At 38.7% G+C, this 17,279-nt stretch overlaps 1 protein-coding gene across 7 annotated transcripts in view; it reads right to left on the bottom strand.

Annotated features, from left to right (window-relative positions):
• Positions 1-10,570: 10,570 nt before the first annotated feature.
• The window catches only part of tshz3b (teashirt zinc finger homeobox 3b), a 75,889-nt gene continuing 69,180 nt past the window's right edge, over positions 10,571-17,279 (bottom strand). For 6 of the 7 annotated variants that reach the window (XM_038806591.1, XM_038806592.1, XM_038806589.1 and 3 more), the window contains one exon: positions 10,613-16,444. In XM_038806591.1, the coding sequence (XP_038662519.1) occupies positions 13,230-16,271 (3,042 nt within the window). In that variant the 5' untranslated portion in view covers positions 16,272-16,444 and the 3' untranslated portion in view covers positions 10,613-13,229. Of the gene's footprint in view, positions 16,445-17,279 lie in introns of all 7 variants that reach the window. The other variant, XR_005461795.1, reaches the window with a different exon arrangement.

Below are 17,279 nucleotides of genomic sequence, written 5' to 3'. Positions count from 1 at the left end.
GGAGGTGCTATCTTTGAGATGAGAAGCTAAACCGAGGCCCTATTTGCTCTCTTGGGTGGACATAAAGGATCGTCTGGCACTAAATGTCACTAAAACAGTTTATCTGGTCATTAATCTTGTTGTTTGTTGGATATTGCTGTGCATAAAATTGCCCTGTGTGCTTCGTTGAATTGCAACATTGACTGCAGATCCTAAGTAGTTTATGAGCTGTCACACAGTTTGGGTCATCTTGGGCATCTGACAGGTTTGACATAAACACAAGTTCTTTTAAATATGGACATGCAAATTCAGACTGCAGTTTTAAAATTTGCATTTGTAGTGCATTTGCATGGAAAAGTGAACCTGCAACTCCCACCTCTGAACTCTGCTTTAAAGGTCACCACGAAACAATAAGATTTGAATCAGTTGATGTAAATACACTGATCTGAATTTATGTACACTTGTTGCCGAGAGAGAAACAGCACAATTGCTGGGCTGGTTATCTCAAAGCATCTGACATTCAATGGTGGAGTACAGATGAATGTAAATGCTTTTGATACCACATTCAGTTAGGATGAGTTATCTGTGAATGTAAACACAGTAAAAGTCACATGTTGTCACATGTTGTACGAATTCCTAACTAAACCACAGCAAGTTTGAGATTTATTTCACCTTAATATTTTGTCTGGTTTTTTTAGTTGTTCATGTTTTAAATTTTTTTGCTGAATATTAATTCCACTTTGCTATATTATTTTGTGTGAGTATATGTGGAGCCATTATGTTGCATAAATCTTAAACCTTTTGCCATCTAGAAAGGTCATAGATACTAGAAGTCCCTATTTTGTGGTGTGTTAAATTCAAAAAGCAAGGACCAATTAATTTCTCTTTCTAAAATTTAAAATACAAATCTCTGCTTTGGTGACCTTCTCAAGACTAAGAGTTGGTTTGATCTATGGTTCCTTTTTCTTCAAGGCCATCAGAAAGTTTCCTTCTCAGTACAACCAATGGTATTTTGTTTTGAAGTTGTTATTTTATCGTTAAGTAACTTTGAATGGTTGGCGAGAATTGAAAATGACCCTGACTGACCTCTGAACTCTGCCGCTGTCCTTCAGCACCTCCTCGTGCGTGAGAGACACAGTCAATAATTGGGACGTCAAGTTTGGTCATGGACAGGCAAGGGGAAATCTTTTCCATGCTCAAGGGGAGAATTGGGTGTGCATTTTATACATGTTTACAATCCAATTCCAAATCTGTCTGCATTCAAGAGAAGATGGTACACTAAATTGGAATTCAGGACTCTGCAATTTATCTAAAGTTAGATGGAATCTATGTTTGATTTTCCAAACTATGCAGTGTGTTGAAATTCAGGTAAACTCCAGCACCGTCTTATTCTCTGAACGAAAGAACCCTGCAGAATAATGGGCCGAAATGACTATTCTGACTAATTTTAGTTATTTCGCTGCTTTTGTACAAACTCTCAATCCGTTTTGTGAACTATTTGAATGTTATCTATCACTCTGAGGTGGGCCACTGATTTTATTGTACTTCTAAATTCTTCCCAGCTTCCTGGCCTGGGTGAATCCTACCAAGGTTGACTGAATAGTCTGAATTTAGTTTTTTCTCCTGTTAATTGAGTTATATTTTTCACACCTATGCTAAAGGCACCACTACATCATGAAAATATGCGAATTACAGGTTCAATGAATACCTCCGCGAATTACATTTCTTGAAAAAAAAAGAAGTTTTCCTGTACAATTAATGTTTTAAGAAGAGAAAACAAGAGGTTTTACATGTGTTGCTGAAAACACAGCAGGGTAAATTAAAATGAAGAAGAGCGATTAAAAATGTTAATAGAAATGTTAAATGGTATAATCTCACTGGAGGCAAGTGGTTTCCAACTGCAATTGAATTCCTAATTAAAGCAATGACTGGTATTTATTGTGCAACATGCTTATTTGTGTAGACTGTAGCTGCTGCCACGGCTGCTATGGGGCTGTGTCTGTTTCCCTGACTAAGCCAACGGGTTCATTGTACTATCACATTTTGAATTTAGTTCGTGAAATGCTCTTTCCACATTACTGCACTTACAAAAATATTCTCAGTTTTACCATGTGTGTCTGTGCAATTTGAATTTTACAAACTGGTCATTTAGAACATATTAAAGGTTATTTTCCATGATTTCTGACCTAGGTCAAACCATGCAGAAAGAAGCAATGCAACAGAGGCCATACATATCGCCTGGGTAAATAATGATTTATGACACTCTATAATGAACAGTGAATATATGTAAAACAAATTTATTTGAATTATTATTCTGACCACCTGTAATTCTTTTTTTGACCCAGACTGGTTTATCTTCAGCGTGGAAGATGAATCTGCTTAAACTGATATCTACCGTGGTGTTTTCTTTTGCTAGAACGAGTCTTATGTTACATTTTCATCATATGGAGTCTTCTGTCTGAATCCATAGTGTAGTTATCTAATTACAATTGCAGATAAATAACACAACATAATAAATGGCGCATCTGCAGCCAAATAATCAATTGTATGTTGGGTGGGGAAGTTAATAATTGTGAAATGGTTGCAGTAACAGTTGTAATAAGCAATGTTTCTCTTTATTATATTTGCAATTTAAGTTTTATTTCAATTCGTCTGTAAATAAAGGTGCGACCTTGAGGAGATGGTATCTTGTATTAGTTCAGCTTTACACTGTTGCATGACTGTTAATTATCCAACGATTCGAGATACATTACCCAGTCTGTAACCAGATCGGATTCTGAAATATTAGAGGACAGCACATTGAGAGAAAAAATGCAAACTAATGTTGCAGCCTCTGAACACGGACTGACAGCTTTTTTTATGGCTCTGGAAAATTTCCCTTTCCAAAAGGTGAAAAGTATATGCTTTGCTGCAATAAAATGATGTTATAGAATGCTATTGGCCAAATTACTTCAAAAACCATTGAAATTGAATCACCTGGCACAGTCAAGCTATGAGACAGGGACTAGGGGTGTTCACTGTTAAATGCATAAACATTTTTTTTTAGAAATCTCCACTTTGCAAATTTTGGGGAGTGTGATGGAAGATTTTTGACATCATTACTAATTTATAATGCAGCAATGTCACCATTCAGAGGGCATAAACATAGAACATACAGTGCAGAAGGAGGCCACTCGGCCCATCGATTCTGCACCGACCCACTCAAGCCCCCACTTCCAACCCTTCCCCGCAACCCCTCCCAACCTTTTTGGTCACTAAGGGCCAATCCACCTAACCTGCACAACTTTGGACTATGGGAGGACCGGAGCACCCGGAGGAAACCCACGCAGACACGGGGAGAACGTGCAGACTCTGCACAGATAGTGACCCAGCGGGGAATCAAACCTGGGACCCTGGCGCTGTAAAGCCACAGTGCTATCCACTTGAGCTTCCATGCTGCCCCAACTTTGAAGCCAAGTGTTACATAATCTCAGTAGTAGAAACTGGATTATTTAATGTTGCAAGTTAAGAAAATAATACTTTATCTCAGTGATTTTTGTAAGGAGGCTAGATTTGATGGGACCAAAACATCTCCTGCTGTCTGCAAGTTATGGCCATTTTGTATCTGGTTATGATTCAGGTTAATATTGCAATGTGAAACAGGTAAATTCAGTACAAAATGTGTTACGTTAGAGAACCATATTTCCTATGACAGGGGTTCCCAAACTGGAGTTATATACTATATCCTCTATATACTATATCCTCATACATGAAACACAAAAAAGGTACATTAAGGTACAGCAGGAAATTTGAAATGTGTTAGGAAACCTCTTAATCTCAGGTAAATTATCCCTCGGTGAATCATGCTCAAATGTGTTGTCCAAATGCAAGTTTCTTATTCAGACGCCAATAACTAAGAGTTATTACAATTAAACAATGGATGTGTAAAACCTGGTTTCTTGCAGATCCAAGGTGATCAAACGTGGCCTCAGTAGATGTTGAATTTCCAACTGCTCGGTGAGCTCTGAGCTCAAAGAGGCTGCCCCCTGATCTCTTTTGAACCTTTTCTTTGTGAGTTTTATCACATGATGCCCAGAATGTACATTGAAAAGAGTTTCTTTTTACCCGACCTCCAGGCTTGACAATGGCCGTCTTGATGGTTTAACGTTATGCAGTTAATATCACAGAGGAACAGGATGACTTATGGAATTATACTCAAACACAATGTCACAAGTGGGCCTTTTGCCTAAGAGGATTTGGTGGGATTATCCCACTGCAGTGCTGACTCTCACTTATGCAAGTTGGGTTTTGAACAATGTCTACCATAAAACTACGCCAAAATGGGCATTAATTGGACACTCTCCATCAGAGAAAAGTGAGCATGTCAGTATAGTACACCCGTGCAGTAGGAGATATTTCAAGGTACAGGGATGGGACTCATTAGTAGGCAATTTAGAAGGAACTTACTTTTGCATCTAGTACACGCTTTACTTGACCGGATACAGCCCAATGTTGTCATAACTTGTGAGGTGAAAATAATAAGCTTTTATGGGAGCTGAAATTACTATCTCCATTGAACAGGCACCAGTGTGCACAAAGAACAGAAGGAGAATTTCAACTATCAAGCAGCCGATAGTGAAGCAAGCCGATTGTCTGCAAATACCTACTGTGGAATTGAGGCTCAGTTCACTTTGGAAGTCAGGCCTCATTAACATACGGTGGTGAGCTGCATACCAGAATCAGGTGTTCCAATCCAGTTCACTGATATAATATTGAGTAGCCCATAGACTTACCTGAGCAACAGAAAGATGGGCCCAACCAACATGCAGTCGTAATAAATGGGGGAAGTCTAGAGTATCAATGGCCCACATTATTCTTGCAGAGACCAGAGGAGCACTCCTGTTATCCTTAATTTAATGTAAACTGTTGCTCTTTTTTTCATGTCTCCTAGTCTTGGTCACCAGATGTTACTGAGCTAGGAACTTCTGAAAAACGCTTTACCTCCCCTGGGTTGTACAAATAGCATTGTTGTCCTATGTAGTTTCCAGGATCCCCGATATACATGGATTCTTATCTCATTCAGGCAGACGCTGGGACCACCGGACAGAAGGGCTCCAGGGAATTTGGGGATAAGTCGATAAGTTGACTCCTCAGGTTTAACTCCATTGCCACCACCTTGTCACGAGATATTGGTCAGTGATATGCGTCGTTTAGAAATTATGAACCAAATTTTATTCATAATTCTTGTAATTAATATTCAGCTTTTATTAATAACTGCTACAAGATGTTGTTTCAGCTCCATTAATACTCGGATTTTTTTAAAAGTTAAAACAGGTTGGAAATGGATGAAGAGCTGACTTTTAATTAATTTACCATGTACACAATTTACAACAGATACTTCCATTATTTAACCACATTTAATTTCTTCCCCCTATGGAATTATAGTTGATTATTAGGTTCATTTGCTGATCGTTGTGCATGTGGATAATGCTGGATAAATGGTAACCCAAAGAAAGCAGAATGAAATGCAATCTTGTAAAACTAGTGCCATTTGCTGTAGTTGATGAGAATTTTATTGTATGTGCCACACTAACCCAATGGCATTCTGGTTTTACTGGCTCGACAAGGAAAGCAGCACTGCTTCTCCTCCAGATACATCAGGAAAACTTGGGATCCAGGTACATACAGAGTTTACAAATATCCTAAAAGAAACTGGCACTGTTACTCTTATAAGTCATGCGTTACAGATTCCCACTGGTTTGCCACTTTGCTGCAGTGTACACCCATTCTACACACCTGGCATCATCTGGTGTGTTCCCGGCATCAGGGAATACTGAGGCAACAGTGTCAACTGTGTCAAACGGCATCTTTGGCAGGAAAGGAGTTAAAGATGTCTCATTTTTCTGGCCATTTTGAAATGACTAAAGCAGTTCATTTCCTGACTTGGTGAACACCAACAGCTCATTGTTGCAATTTTCTTCTGGTTGAGATTGTTGGTAATTGTAGCATTGGAAATCTAGTTGGACGCACAATATTTGAAAATCCAGCACTAGCATTTTAAAATAACTCAAAGGAACTATAGCATATCCTATACTTTAATAGTAATTCATGAAATTTGTATGGAATCAATCAATCAATCAGGTGGTTAAGACAGAATTGCTGGTAAACTATAAAAATATTTTTTGCTTTATAAAGATTAAGCTTCTGTGCATTATTTTTGTACTGAAATTCATTCATGCCTGGCAAATATGTTTTATAATATTATTCTTATCAAATTCTGTAAAGATGTTTTGATTAGGGATCAGATTCTCCCTCGTCTTTCCCAAGATTCTTTTTAAATGATCTACAGGGACACACTCTACAAACAGGGCTTCATCTCATAGTATTCCCAGGCCAGATTCAATGAACAGAGAGCAGTGTAGCTGTTAATAAGGGTATTCATCATGAGACTGACTATTTTTGGCGTTGTCTATGACAGACTCAGTAACTTACAATTGTCCCATGAATATGAACTTATCATTTAATTACGCACTGGGAGACTGCCTTCCATTTCAACCTGCAAGTTAGTTAAGCTCACAGCAATTCTCCAGCCAATCAAAGTGTGATTGGATCAGCCTCAGACAGCCATTGCGTTGCTACTTCTGAAAAATCTTTCACCTACTTTGTTTAAATCTGCCTATGACGATTTAAAATACAGGTAAAACTGCGAATGTGCCAAACGCTATGGAATGTGATGGATGCTGTTCAACCATACAGTACCATGAGTCTGTCAACAAAAACATGTTTCCAATTATTATACAAGAATGTTCTTCAGTAAAAAAAATACTTTTAAAATATAATAAACTGCAAAGAAGTTTATCCCCAAAATCTGGCGTTTCTCGACTTCCAATTGATAGTTAAAATAAGAAATGAAAGGTCTAAATTTGGAACTGAGAAAATATGACTGTCATCATAATGGCACACACAGTCAAACTTAGCATTTGTAACATTAAAACAATTATTTTTTTGCCTGACTAAACTATTTATCTGGCAGATTTTTGAAGTATCTTCCAAAGTGTGTTTTTATGTTGTGGATCACTAATGAAAATAAATTAAAAACTGAAACCAGAATGCTCTGTTATTTTATTTCGGAATGCTAAATGCTGTAAAGACATTAGGTCTTGCTTACTGCAGCAGAGTATCATCCATGTGCCAGAAATGACTCCTGCAAAAACAAAATTCAGTTCAATGATTCATATTTTTCTGGTTTGAGAATTCCATTTGATTTCCGATTATTAAAAATCTGAGTTTTATTCTTTCTTCAACTTTTATTCTCAGCAATTCATATCTAGATAACACAAAATGTAAGCTAATCAGCCCTACACTTCAAATGTTCCCATTCTATCATCTCATGTCCAATTAACACTATGCAGCTCTCTGTCATGATGCACTGCGAGCTGTCTATAATGACTTTCAGGAAGACATCACACTGAAGGCAGATTTTAAAATACACAAAGAGAAAATAACTATGTTCTTATGTATCATAGTCAGCTTACATATTTTCTGCATTAAAAATATAAATACACACATGCACAAATGTGAAAGATGTGTGAAAAGGGAAAGAACTGCAGCCTTTTAAAGCAGACCAAGACTGGCCAGCAGCATGGTTCAATTCCCGTACCTGCCTCCCCAAACAGGCGCCGGAATGTGGTGACAAGGGGCTTTTCACAGTAACTTCATTTGAAACCTACTTGTGACAATAAGCGATTTTCATTTCATTTCATTTCATATGGTGGTATGCACACTGATGTTCTCTTACATAGTTGTGTGTTTGCTTGTGTACATCTATTAATAATATAAAAGCAATGAATCAATTCTTAAACAATTCTGCTACAAACTTAGTGACAAACAACCTCATTATTTAGCACAAAATATTTTTGACAGAATAACATGCTGAGATCAAAGAATTCAAACCATGTGTTGCTGTGAGCGGAATATTTAGAAAAGTCACATCATTAGTTTGAGAGGCCACTTTTAATTTTAATGCTTCTAAATAATTCTCTCAATATGTGCTTGAGCATAATCACAACATTAGGTCAATGCAGCAAAAGCTCTTAAAAAATTATGAAACATTACAAAGGTCTCACCTCCACACAGAAAGGAAAAAAAAGTTAACAGAGAAAAATGGAGAAAACACAAGAAATCGATGCATCCCGTTTTAATTCTACTTTCTTGACTTCTATACTCTGTCAAAATAACCCTTCAAACAAGTCTGATTGGGATCTGGCTCATCACACTGTCACCAACTCACTTTTCATTAGATTGTTACTCTCTGTTAGCCTAGCCAAGCAGAAGAACTCAAACACATGCGCAAATTAAATCGACATCCAAACTCCTCCAATATACAAAGCAATTTAAATGATATTCATTAGAGCGATGACAAGTCCTGATGAGGCTTTCAGGAGCTGAGTTCTTCAGCTTTTACAGACTCGGTTTCATGGCCACTGAGGCGTAACCAAGGCGACTGTACCTTCAGAAAAGCTGACAATTTTACTGTGCTTCCTGATACACCTTCCTCTTCTGCGTTCAGTACTTACCCACAGAATTAAGGCAAGTGTACTCTACCCACTGCCAATTTCTTCAGGCTTTAACATAAAGGCCACTTAAGTATAGCTATACTGTGTATTCTTAAAATAGCAAAGGACTAACTTGAGGTCTTTGCCTTCAAGTACAATGTTATTAGATGACATATAGTTTAATTTGACTTAACATGGCTGCACTATGAACTACTGAAAAGCGCTTATCCCGTTTGCAATAAAATTTGAACCAGCAATGGCGTTTTATAAAATATCTTTAAAACTATGTTATGAACATTTAATCTCAGATTTAACTTGGAAGCGCACAATCATTGACAAGAAGGGCTTGAATAGAACACAGAAAGATGAATGTCTAAAATGTAAATGAAATAGAGAACGTGTACTGTTTGAGTAGTTAGATTTGCAAATTCTTTTAGATATCTAAAAATGTTTTCCACAGGTAGAACGCAGAAAATGCAACCCAAGAATGGACATAACCACTACAAACATGATCATTCTGACTTGGACGGTTGCAATCAATGAGACCAGATTACTAAGACATTAAATGGATAACGCCGAAGTCAGTTCCTGCTCTAATGCTGTATATTCACTATAAAGTATACACCGTGAGAACACAACATTGTATCTGCCTAGTACACAACTGACAAGGTACTAATCACTCAGTGCTTGCAATACTCTCCTCCCTGCTCCATTAATTGCAATTCAGGGCAGTGAAGTATCACTTCCTTCAAGTGATACTGCATCTGTACAATGACCCCTTCTGTAAATGCATTGAGCTTGTAGTTTGTGACAATGAGAGGGTAATCACACTTAATAGTTTAAATGTCATTTTAGCAGCAAATGCCCCTTTCTTCAGGGTCAGGAAAATGGCTGGGGACATAACCTGACTCAAAGTCCCAGGAGGGAGGACATTACCAGCATTTTTAGTTGAACAGAATTATCCATACCTACATATCTCCCCAAGGACAATGGTCAGCATTCATATTGACTAATGCATAAGCGTTCAGCAAAGTATAGTGCAATCAGTACGATACTCCTCTGTAACTTGTTCTTGTTGCTCTTTGGAACCTCTAGATTTTATGAACCACGCTGATGCCTCTCGCATTTTTAACTCTTTGATAACTGACTTGCAATTCTCCGATCTCTGATTTATTCTCACCGAGCGAGAGGCTGCCTCCAGAGCAGTTTGGATAATTGGATGTGTATTGTACCCTCAATCTGAGGTTGCCTTTGGTATCACAAAATATCCTATATTAATCACTGCTGTCCAACAGAATGCATAATTAATACTCAGTGCACAATACCTCAAATCGTGCAAATGTAACCCAATATTGTACAACAGTAAAAATGAGAGCTAACAATTAAATATGTATTTACCACAAGGTCTGGAAAATCTCTTGGATCTCGTTCTGCTCCGCCGCCATGACTTTGTCAGAAGTTTAATGAAAATCCTGTCATTTGTTTCTTCTAATACTGAATGTAAGTATCTGAGCGCTGCATTAATTAACACAAGGTTTTGAAGGTATATATCATTTGACCTTTCCGAACACGGCTGCTATTGGTGTTAGGTCATTTAGTTCCACTGCAAGAACCCTTGAACTGTAACAGATATCATTTCTTTATCCGGCCCCCCTGCTGTTTATTCAGTATAGATATCCTCCATCATTGTGGAATAACTTAATAATAACAGATTATCAGGATTGTCAAATGGGATTTCTGCATTTGTGAAAACGGCTGCAAGGTTCAATTGAGCCACAGGCATTCTGCTAATTGCAGCAACATTTTGTTTAGAAGTGAGATGATAGGACTTTAAACCTGTGAACATTTGATTCTCCTCAGTATTTTCATCTGTTTTACATTTACAAATGTTTGTGGTATTTTTAACTTACAACTATAAAGAAAAATATCATGAAGTGCTGCTTTCACTAGGCAGTGTGTGGACACTCGCGCGCGTGTACACTCACAGACACACACACACACACACACACACACACACACACAAAATGAAGGCCATGACCCAATAATCACCACTCAGACTGGCTGAACTGTTTACTTAAACCGAGGGTACGGAATTCCTATTTGGTTCTGTAACATGTATATTTCTTTTTATTGTATCCTGTTACATTCATACACTGTTTTTGTTGCAGTGGTCCAGAGTGCTTTCATACAATAATCGATTATGTTAACATATAAAATATTTTTCAGTAGAAAAGATGTTGACATTGTAACAAAATTTAAATAAACAATTTTAAGGAAATTAAAAAGACAATGTTGACTTCACATGGAATTTGAATTGCAACTACTTTCTGAATTTAATACTCAGGTTAATTGCAGCTACTGCGCCTGTTTTACATGTTTCAGAACATGGCTCAGCAGAATCCTAGAAATTGTGTAATTAAATTCTCAAATGTATAAAATAACCAGTATTCTCGTTCTAACATGTAGAGCACATATGCACAGTACATACATCCATTGTATCCAATCATGGAAAGCAGATGACAATTAGAAATCCATTTAAAGTCCAGCAAATACAAAATGGGATTGAATTGTTAATCCTTTCCCTGCTGAATAAGCAGAAGTTCCATATCGCTGGCCCAACAAATGCTGTGAATAGTACTGGAAGGGTTAAGGTGATTGTGAAAGCTGTCCAGTATATACAGTGTTTCTGTTAAAGGGGAAAAGGGAAAGAATCTCAGACAAATGTTAATGCTTCTTGAGCAAAACATATCACATAGAAAAAAATGGGAAAATTGAAAAAAGTAAACCCAATGTTTCAGTCAGCTTCATGGTTTCTCAACGAGTAACCATTCATTAGATGTTTTGTCAATGTCACAGTCAAGCTTGCTGGGTAATGTTGATTTTAGATAATGCCCAATTTTCAAAACATAATTCATGGCCCCGCTGTCATCTAGAGATGGTCTGATGCCAGTTGACTGGGACAGAAGTCAACAGCATTGAAAGATCAATATGTACAGGACATAAAATATTACAAAAATTGAGATTTCATGCACAAATGTTGGTAGTCTTGTTTGTTAGATACCAATCCTTTATTAAGTTATACTTTGGTTTACTATAGCCACTCTGCGGTTACAGATTTGGGGCTATGCTCCTTGGTAGTTGGTTTCTGCTAATTTCACCTCAGCAGATAGCTCTCTAAGCCATGGCATATTGATTTCTTGTTGTGAAGTGCACTGTTCAAGCTCCATTTAAGATTTTCATCTTGTATGTAGCCCTGAACACATCATAGTGCCATAAATTAGGTAAATTGCACATTTATCACAAATGTTATTTTAAGATACTGTGTAAGTGTGGCGGCTGGAAGATATACAATGTGTCGGAATAAGCCAGTGCTTGGGTGGGGTTACGGCTAGGTCTCATTGCGCACCTGTGAATTAAGGCCTTTCGAAAGGTGCTAACCCCCACAGTATCTCTCTGTAAGTGCTGTGGTTATCTGACAAATAATACTTTAACCAATACCACTGCCTGACAGGACCATAAACCCACTCAAGCTCCAGGCAGGTTCCGTGTTAATGTGCTCATTACCTGCAGTACCTTGTATGTAGACTATACTGCAAAAGCAACACAAAATTATTGTAAAATGGTTTAATGTTGCAGCAGGGGGAAAAGAAAGTTAGATGAACAGTATTAATGGTGTTTCATTTCCAGCAACAAGACAGGGCACAGAGTGCGTTACAGTATCTGTGCTGTTTACATGTCAATTTTATACATATATTCTCGTATGGTGTCAGCTGTCAGTTACTTCTGCAAATTAACTGAAAAATGGAGATGAACAGACTCACTCAGTGTGCTGGTAACCACAGGTTACCTTTTATATGCCAAAATATAAAGATGCAGTAGGGAATCATGGGAGAATAATTAGGCAGAACAAAACTTACCAATCAAAGGCATTCTACACATGATGATCATTAAAATAACAAGTGAGAGTGCTCATAAATAAGTAAAGGAGGTTACATCATGGAATGCCTTTTTACATTTGTAGCAGGATCTCATAGCATAAACCCTTTGAAAGAATTTTGTATATTACTGTTGAAGAAATACAGTACAAGTGTTTTTTTTTCTAATTTTATTAACCCTTTGAGCATTGACTATTCATTTTAGCTCTGTAAATAGTTAATTTCCATTAAATAATACATCTGAAAATTATATTGTGCAAAATCATCTGCACAAATATCATGACAATGGAATTGAATAAAGACAGCTGCAGATCATTATTTTAATAATGGCTTTCAGTCAGTGATCTGAAAAATAAGAATGCTGCCAATTTGTTTTTGCAACTTAATGCAGAAGTGCTTTAGCAGTGCTCAGAGGGTTAAAGGTTAAAGGCTGAGAAATGCCAGCACACTTAATTCACATGAGAAAGTGCACCAGGTTCAGTATTAAATGCTTAACTAAATTGTCCATTACGCATGCAGCTTAATGCATCTGAGCGATACACAGCAACTAAATCCAATTTACACAAAATTCCAAACACTTACCATTTTTACCCTTGTAATCAACCAGTAACAACAGCTGATTACGTGCTTCCATTAAACACTGTACAGTTATATAAAAGAGTTCAGATCAGAGTGCTACTCTGCAGTAAATCAAGAACATGTGCCAAGAGTTGTTACAGTAGCTTTAAGGCTTCTTTCAGAGTTGTCCTCAAAGCAAACAGTTAGGTTACTGAAGTAAATGCTACTGTTTCTCCAGCTCTATAACATACAGAAGGTGATCCTCTGGTGATTTGCCGTGAGTTTTACTGAGATGCAGTTTAACTGCATGTTTACTCGCAAAAGTCCGATTACAAAGTTTGCACTGGAACGTTGTCCCAGCCTCATCGTCTTGAGATGGCAACACTGATTTTTCAGAGGGCAGTTTTGCATGTGTTATCTGGCTGCTTATCTGTTCACTAGAAAGTTTTGATAAGTCTCGTAACCTGAAGCCTAAATGTGATTCTAAGTGACTGATGTAGGTTGAAGGAGTTCTGATTTGTGATGCACAATCATTACAAAAAAACACTGGATGACCAGAGTCCAGGTTTTTAAGAAATTTTGTTCCACCTGTCCTTCGAAGCTGGTACTTGACATTGGCTAACCAGTGGCTGATCGTTGTCATGGAGAGTCCTGTAAACCTTGAGATGTGCATCCTCTCCTGTGGGCTGAGGTCCGACATAATGAATTTACCATCTGTGGTTTGCCGCAGGCTGGCTGCAAACTGGGCCTGCAGTATGAGCAAATGCTGTGGATTCCAGTTTGACTGCCGGCCTTTACGTTTTTGAGCTGGGGAAATCTCCTCTGGCTCCTCCATAGTGCTACCATCCACCTCAGATTTGTCTGAAATGCTTGTAGGTGTAGAAGATTTTGATGTGTGACTTCCTGTCAGGTTTTTCAGCATATCAGATATATCTGACAAGGCATTCTCGCGTAGCGGCGAGTTTGACATGAATGACACGACTGCAGATGTCTTTGCTGTTGTCACAGTGGATGAAGAAGATGTTGACGACGGGGATATGGATGACAAAAGCACTGAACCCAAAGAACCACTTTTGTCACTCTTGGCTTTCGTCAAATCAATGGGCTGGTCACTGCTGACATGATAGAAATAACGGTCTACGGGCTCTGTTTTTTTGGCCTGCAAAATTGGTGTGGCCACAGCAGCCTTTTCTGCCAAGCTGTTACTCATTTTGTAAAGCATGCTCATAGGGTCCAGGGTAGGCAGTGCCGGTTTAGCTGCTTTTCCTAAGTGAACATTCATAATGGACTGCAATGCACTTAATGGGTTTACAAAAGGTTGTTCGGGAGGGTGGTCTGTAATAATAGCTGTGCTGGTGCACATACTATTTGTCGTGCGTTTTAAGGCCTCTGTACCATTCTCCAAATGATCCTTGACTGGACTCTCTTTTGTGGTGTCTTTCTGGCTGTTGCAAATATTTTCGTGGCTTTTAGGACTGGGATCTTTTGAAGCTGCGCATTTCTGTTGCTCTCCTGCTTCGCTGCCACACGGAGAAGGTGCTTCGTGCTTCAATAGAGACAATTTATTTTCTGGCTCTTTCATTTTTTCTTCAGTTTTGGTTACCTTCTCTGTGACTTTCTTCACTAGCTCTTCCATAGCATGGAAATTGTTTTTTGGTACAGGAGAGTTCTGGCTACTGGGCGGTGAAACTAGTGGCTGGCTCTTCGGAGATGCCATAATATCAATGTTGCTTTGTGCTGACTTTAATTGTGTAGTCTTCCCTGATGACCCAAATGGTAATTTCATTATACTAGGAAGCTGGTAAGCTGCATGAATGCTAGGATAGCCACTCCAACTTGGAGTCCCATTCTGAGCTTTATTAATGGCAGAGGTCACTGTGTTTTCTAAAGATTTAAGGATGTCTAGGCCACCTTTAGGATTTTCTTCCAGATCTTCTTCCGTCAGATACTGATATTTTGAGGAAACATCGTATTTTTCATCATCATCACCACAGTTTTTCACCTTCTCCTTGACTTTATCCTCATCACTTTCAGTGTCTCTTTCAACTTCCCTTTTCACTTCAAGATTTAATTTTGGTGAGACGCTGGCTGGTGTACTTAATGACGACGTGAAAGCACTTGCAGCTAGGGGAACGGACTGGACTTTATCTTCCAAGATGGCCGTCACCGGTGTCGGTGTCGGCGTCTGTGGTGCCTCAACAATCTGTTTCCCTTTCTTGATGGCAGAATTGGTCACTTTAACAAAATGTCCAGTTACCATCATGTGTGCAGTGAGTTCCTGCAGCGTATCATGAGAACTCCCACACTCCATGCACTTGAGGATTTGAGACTTTCTCGCCTCAAACTGCCAGGCGTAGCTGGCACCATTCTGGTGCCCATAGCGGTTATTTGGTGTAACATAAGGGTTTGAGGACTTCTGCAGTGCATCACTTGTGTCAGAAAGAGATGTTTTCGGTGTACCGCCTGTGGAATCTGGAGAACTTGGCAGCTCAAGCTCAAGCAATGCCCTTTTTCTGGTGGCCGGGAGGACCTTTGTGGAGATTGGTGCCACAGGTTCCTTCAGAGGCACTTTCTGATAGTGTTTTGTTTTGATCATGTGAACACTTAAGTCTTGAAGGGACTCAAAGGAGTGGCCACAGTACATACACTTTAGCACCTTTTGAGCATCCTCCTTTCCCTCCATCTCCAGTAAAGAGCGTTTACGAGGCTTGGACCATTTTTTAGGATTGTTATTGTCAGTTTCATTATTTTCATCTCTATAATGTCCGGTTTCATTCATGTGCACAGTCAGCTCCACCAAGGAGTCATAAGCAGCACTGCAGTCTTTACAGCGGAATTTGCTAGCCCCAGTAAATATGGAACCATAGAGCTTACTGCTTTGTCTGTACAACTGTACTGTGCTGAAGAGACTTGGCTCCTGAATCATCTTGGTCTGAGAGACTTGCTGCAATGTCTTTGACATGGCAGACTGATGCCAGTCAAAACTCCCACTTCCACAACTGCTACTGCTGCTACTACTACTGCTGCTGCTACTGCCACCATTTGTTATTGGCCCACTTGGCTGGTTCAGGCCCAGACTCAGCGATGACCAGTAGGAGTTGGACAGGATATTGTTGTATATTGCTTTCATTTGTTCTAAACTGTCCTGCACTCCTTCCTCGGGAAGACCGCCGCCCTCCTTGCTTTCATCTTCATTCTTTATCGAGTTGCTCTCAAAATCGGCCAATCGATCACTGGTTTCACTAACGTGAGACGTGCTGTCCATCTCCTGGCCGGAAAACTCGGCAGCTGGAGAGTCCTGGTAGCTAGGCGACTCCTTGCTAAATTCCTGCTCATTGCACGCATACTTTGAGGACGATTCCCCATCAGCTCCAGACTCATTGGCTTCAGCTTCCTCGTCTCCTAACACTGCTGCTTTCAATTCGTCTGAAACGTAGGCTGCATTTAAAAAAAAAGGAGAGAACAGTTTTAAGGTAATTGCTGCTGGTACGGATTGAAATTAAATATGGCAAAACATCATAACTGATAACATCTGCTGCAAAGTTAGATAGTTAAAATGTAGTGTTTCATGGGTGCATAAAATCGTCTCTTCAAACATAATTTGCCACCTTATTCTTCTCAAGGGGCAACAGCTTGAAATTAAAACTAAATTTGAAATTAATGAAGCAAATTCTGGAGGTGGCATTCATTTCTAAAGTAATAAATTACATGTATCAACCTCAGAGACAGCAGTTTCTGTCTGTCAATTAATACGTCTTGCGCTTCTTCTACCTCTAACGCATTTCCAAGCCGAGGCAGTCACAATTTAAATTATACAACCATTATAAATTCCTGTGTCTTAGTATTTAGTAAATTGAATATTAATTCTAAATGCTACCTTTATTTTAAATAAAAAGCAGCTTGAAATATGCAGACTGATTATCAAAATTTGGGCACCAAATTTCAAAACCTTATGATGATTTAGAGAGCTACATCCGGATTTGCCCTTCCATACTTCAAAAACCCTGCTATGGAAGAACAGATGGTTGAAAAATTCTGTACTGACTAATCACAGCTACATACAGGTTTATGGAAGAATGTTACTTTCGACCCACTGACATTTAAGTGTGCATCATTTTAATCAGACTTTCACTCTGTCAAAACAGTGAAATGCATGCATGCCTGCAGATGTCAGAAATGGGTTTAGAAAAAAAGCTTTTGGAAAATATGACAATAACAAGATTGCCAAGTTTTGGTATAAGATTTGATGTTTTCATGCTGCAGTAATTTTCTT

The sequence above is a fragment of the Scyliorhinus canicula genome, chromosome 9, assembly GCF_902713615.1.
Source record: "Scyliorhinus canicula chromosome 9, sScyCan1.1, whole genome shotgun sequence".
Taxonomy (NCBI): domain Eukaryota; kingdom Metazoa; phylum Chordata; class Chondrichthyes; order Carcharhiniformes; family Scyliorhinidae; genus Scyliorhinus; species Scyliorhinus canicula.
The sequence above is the reverse complement of the archived record's forward strand: the minus strand, read 5'-3'. Positions and strand labels throughout refer to the sequence as shown.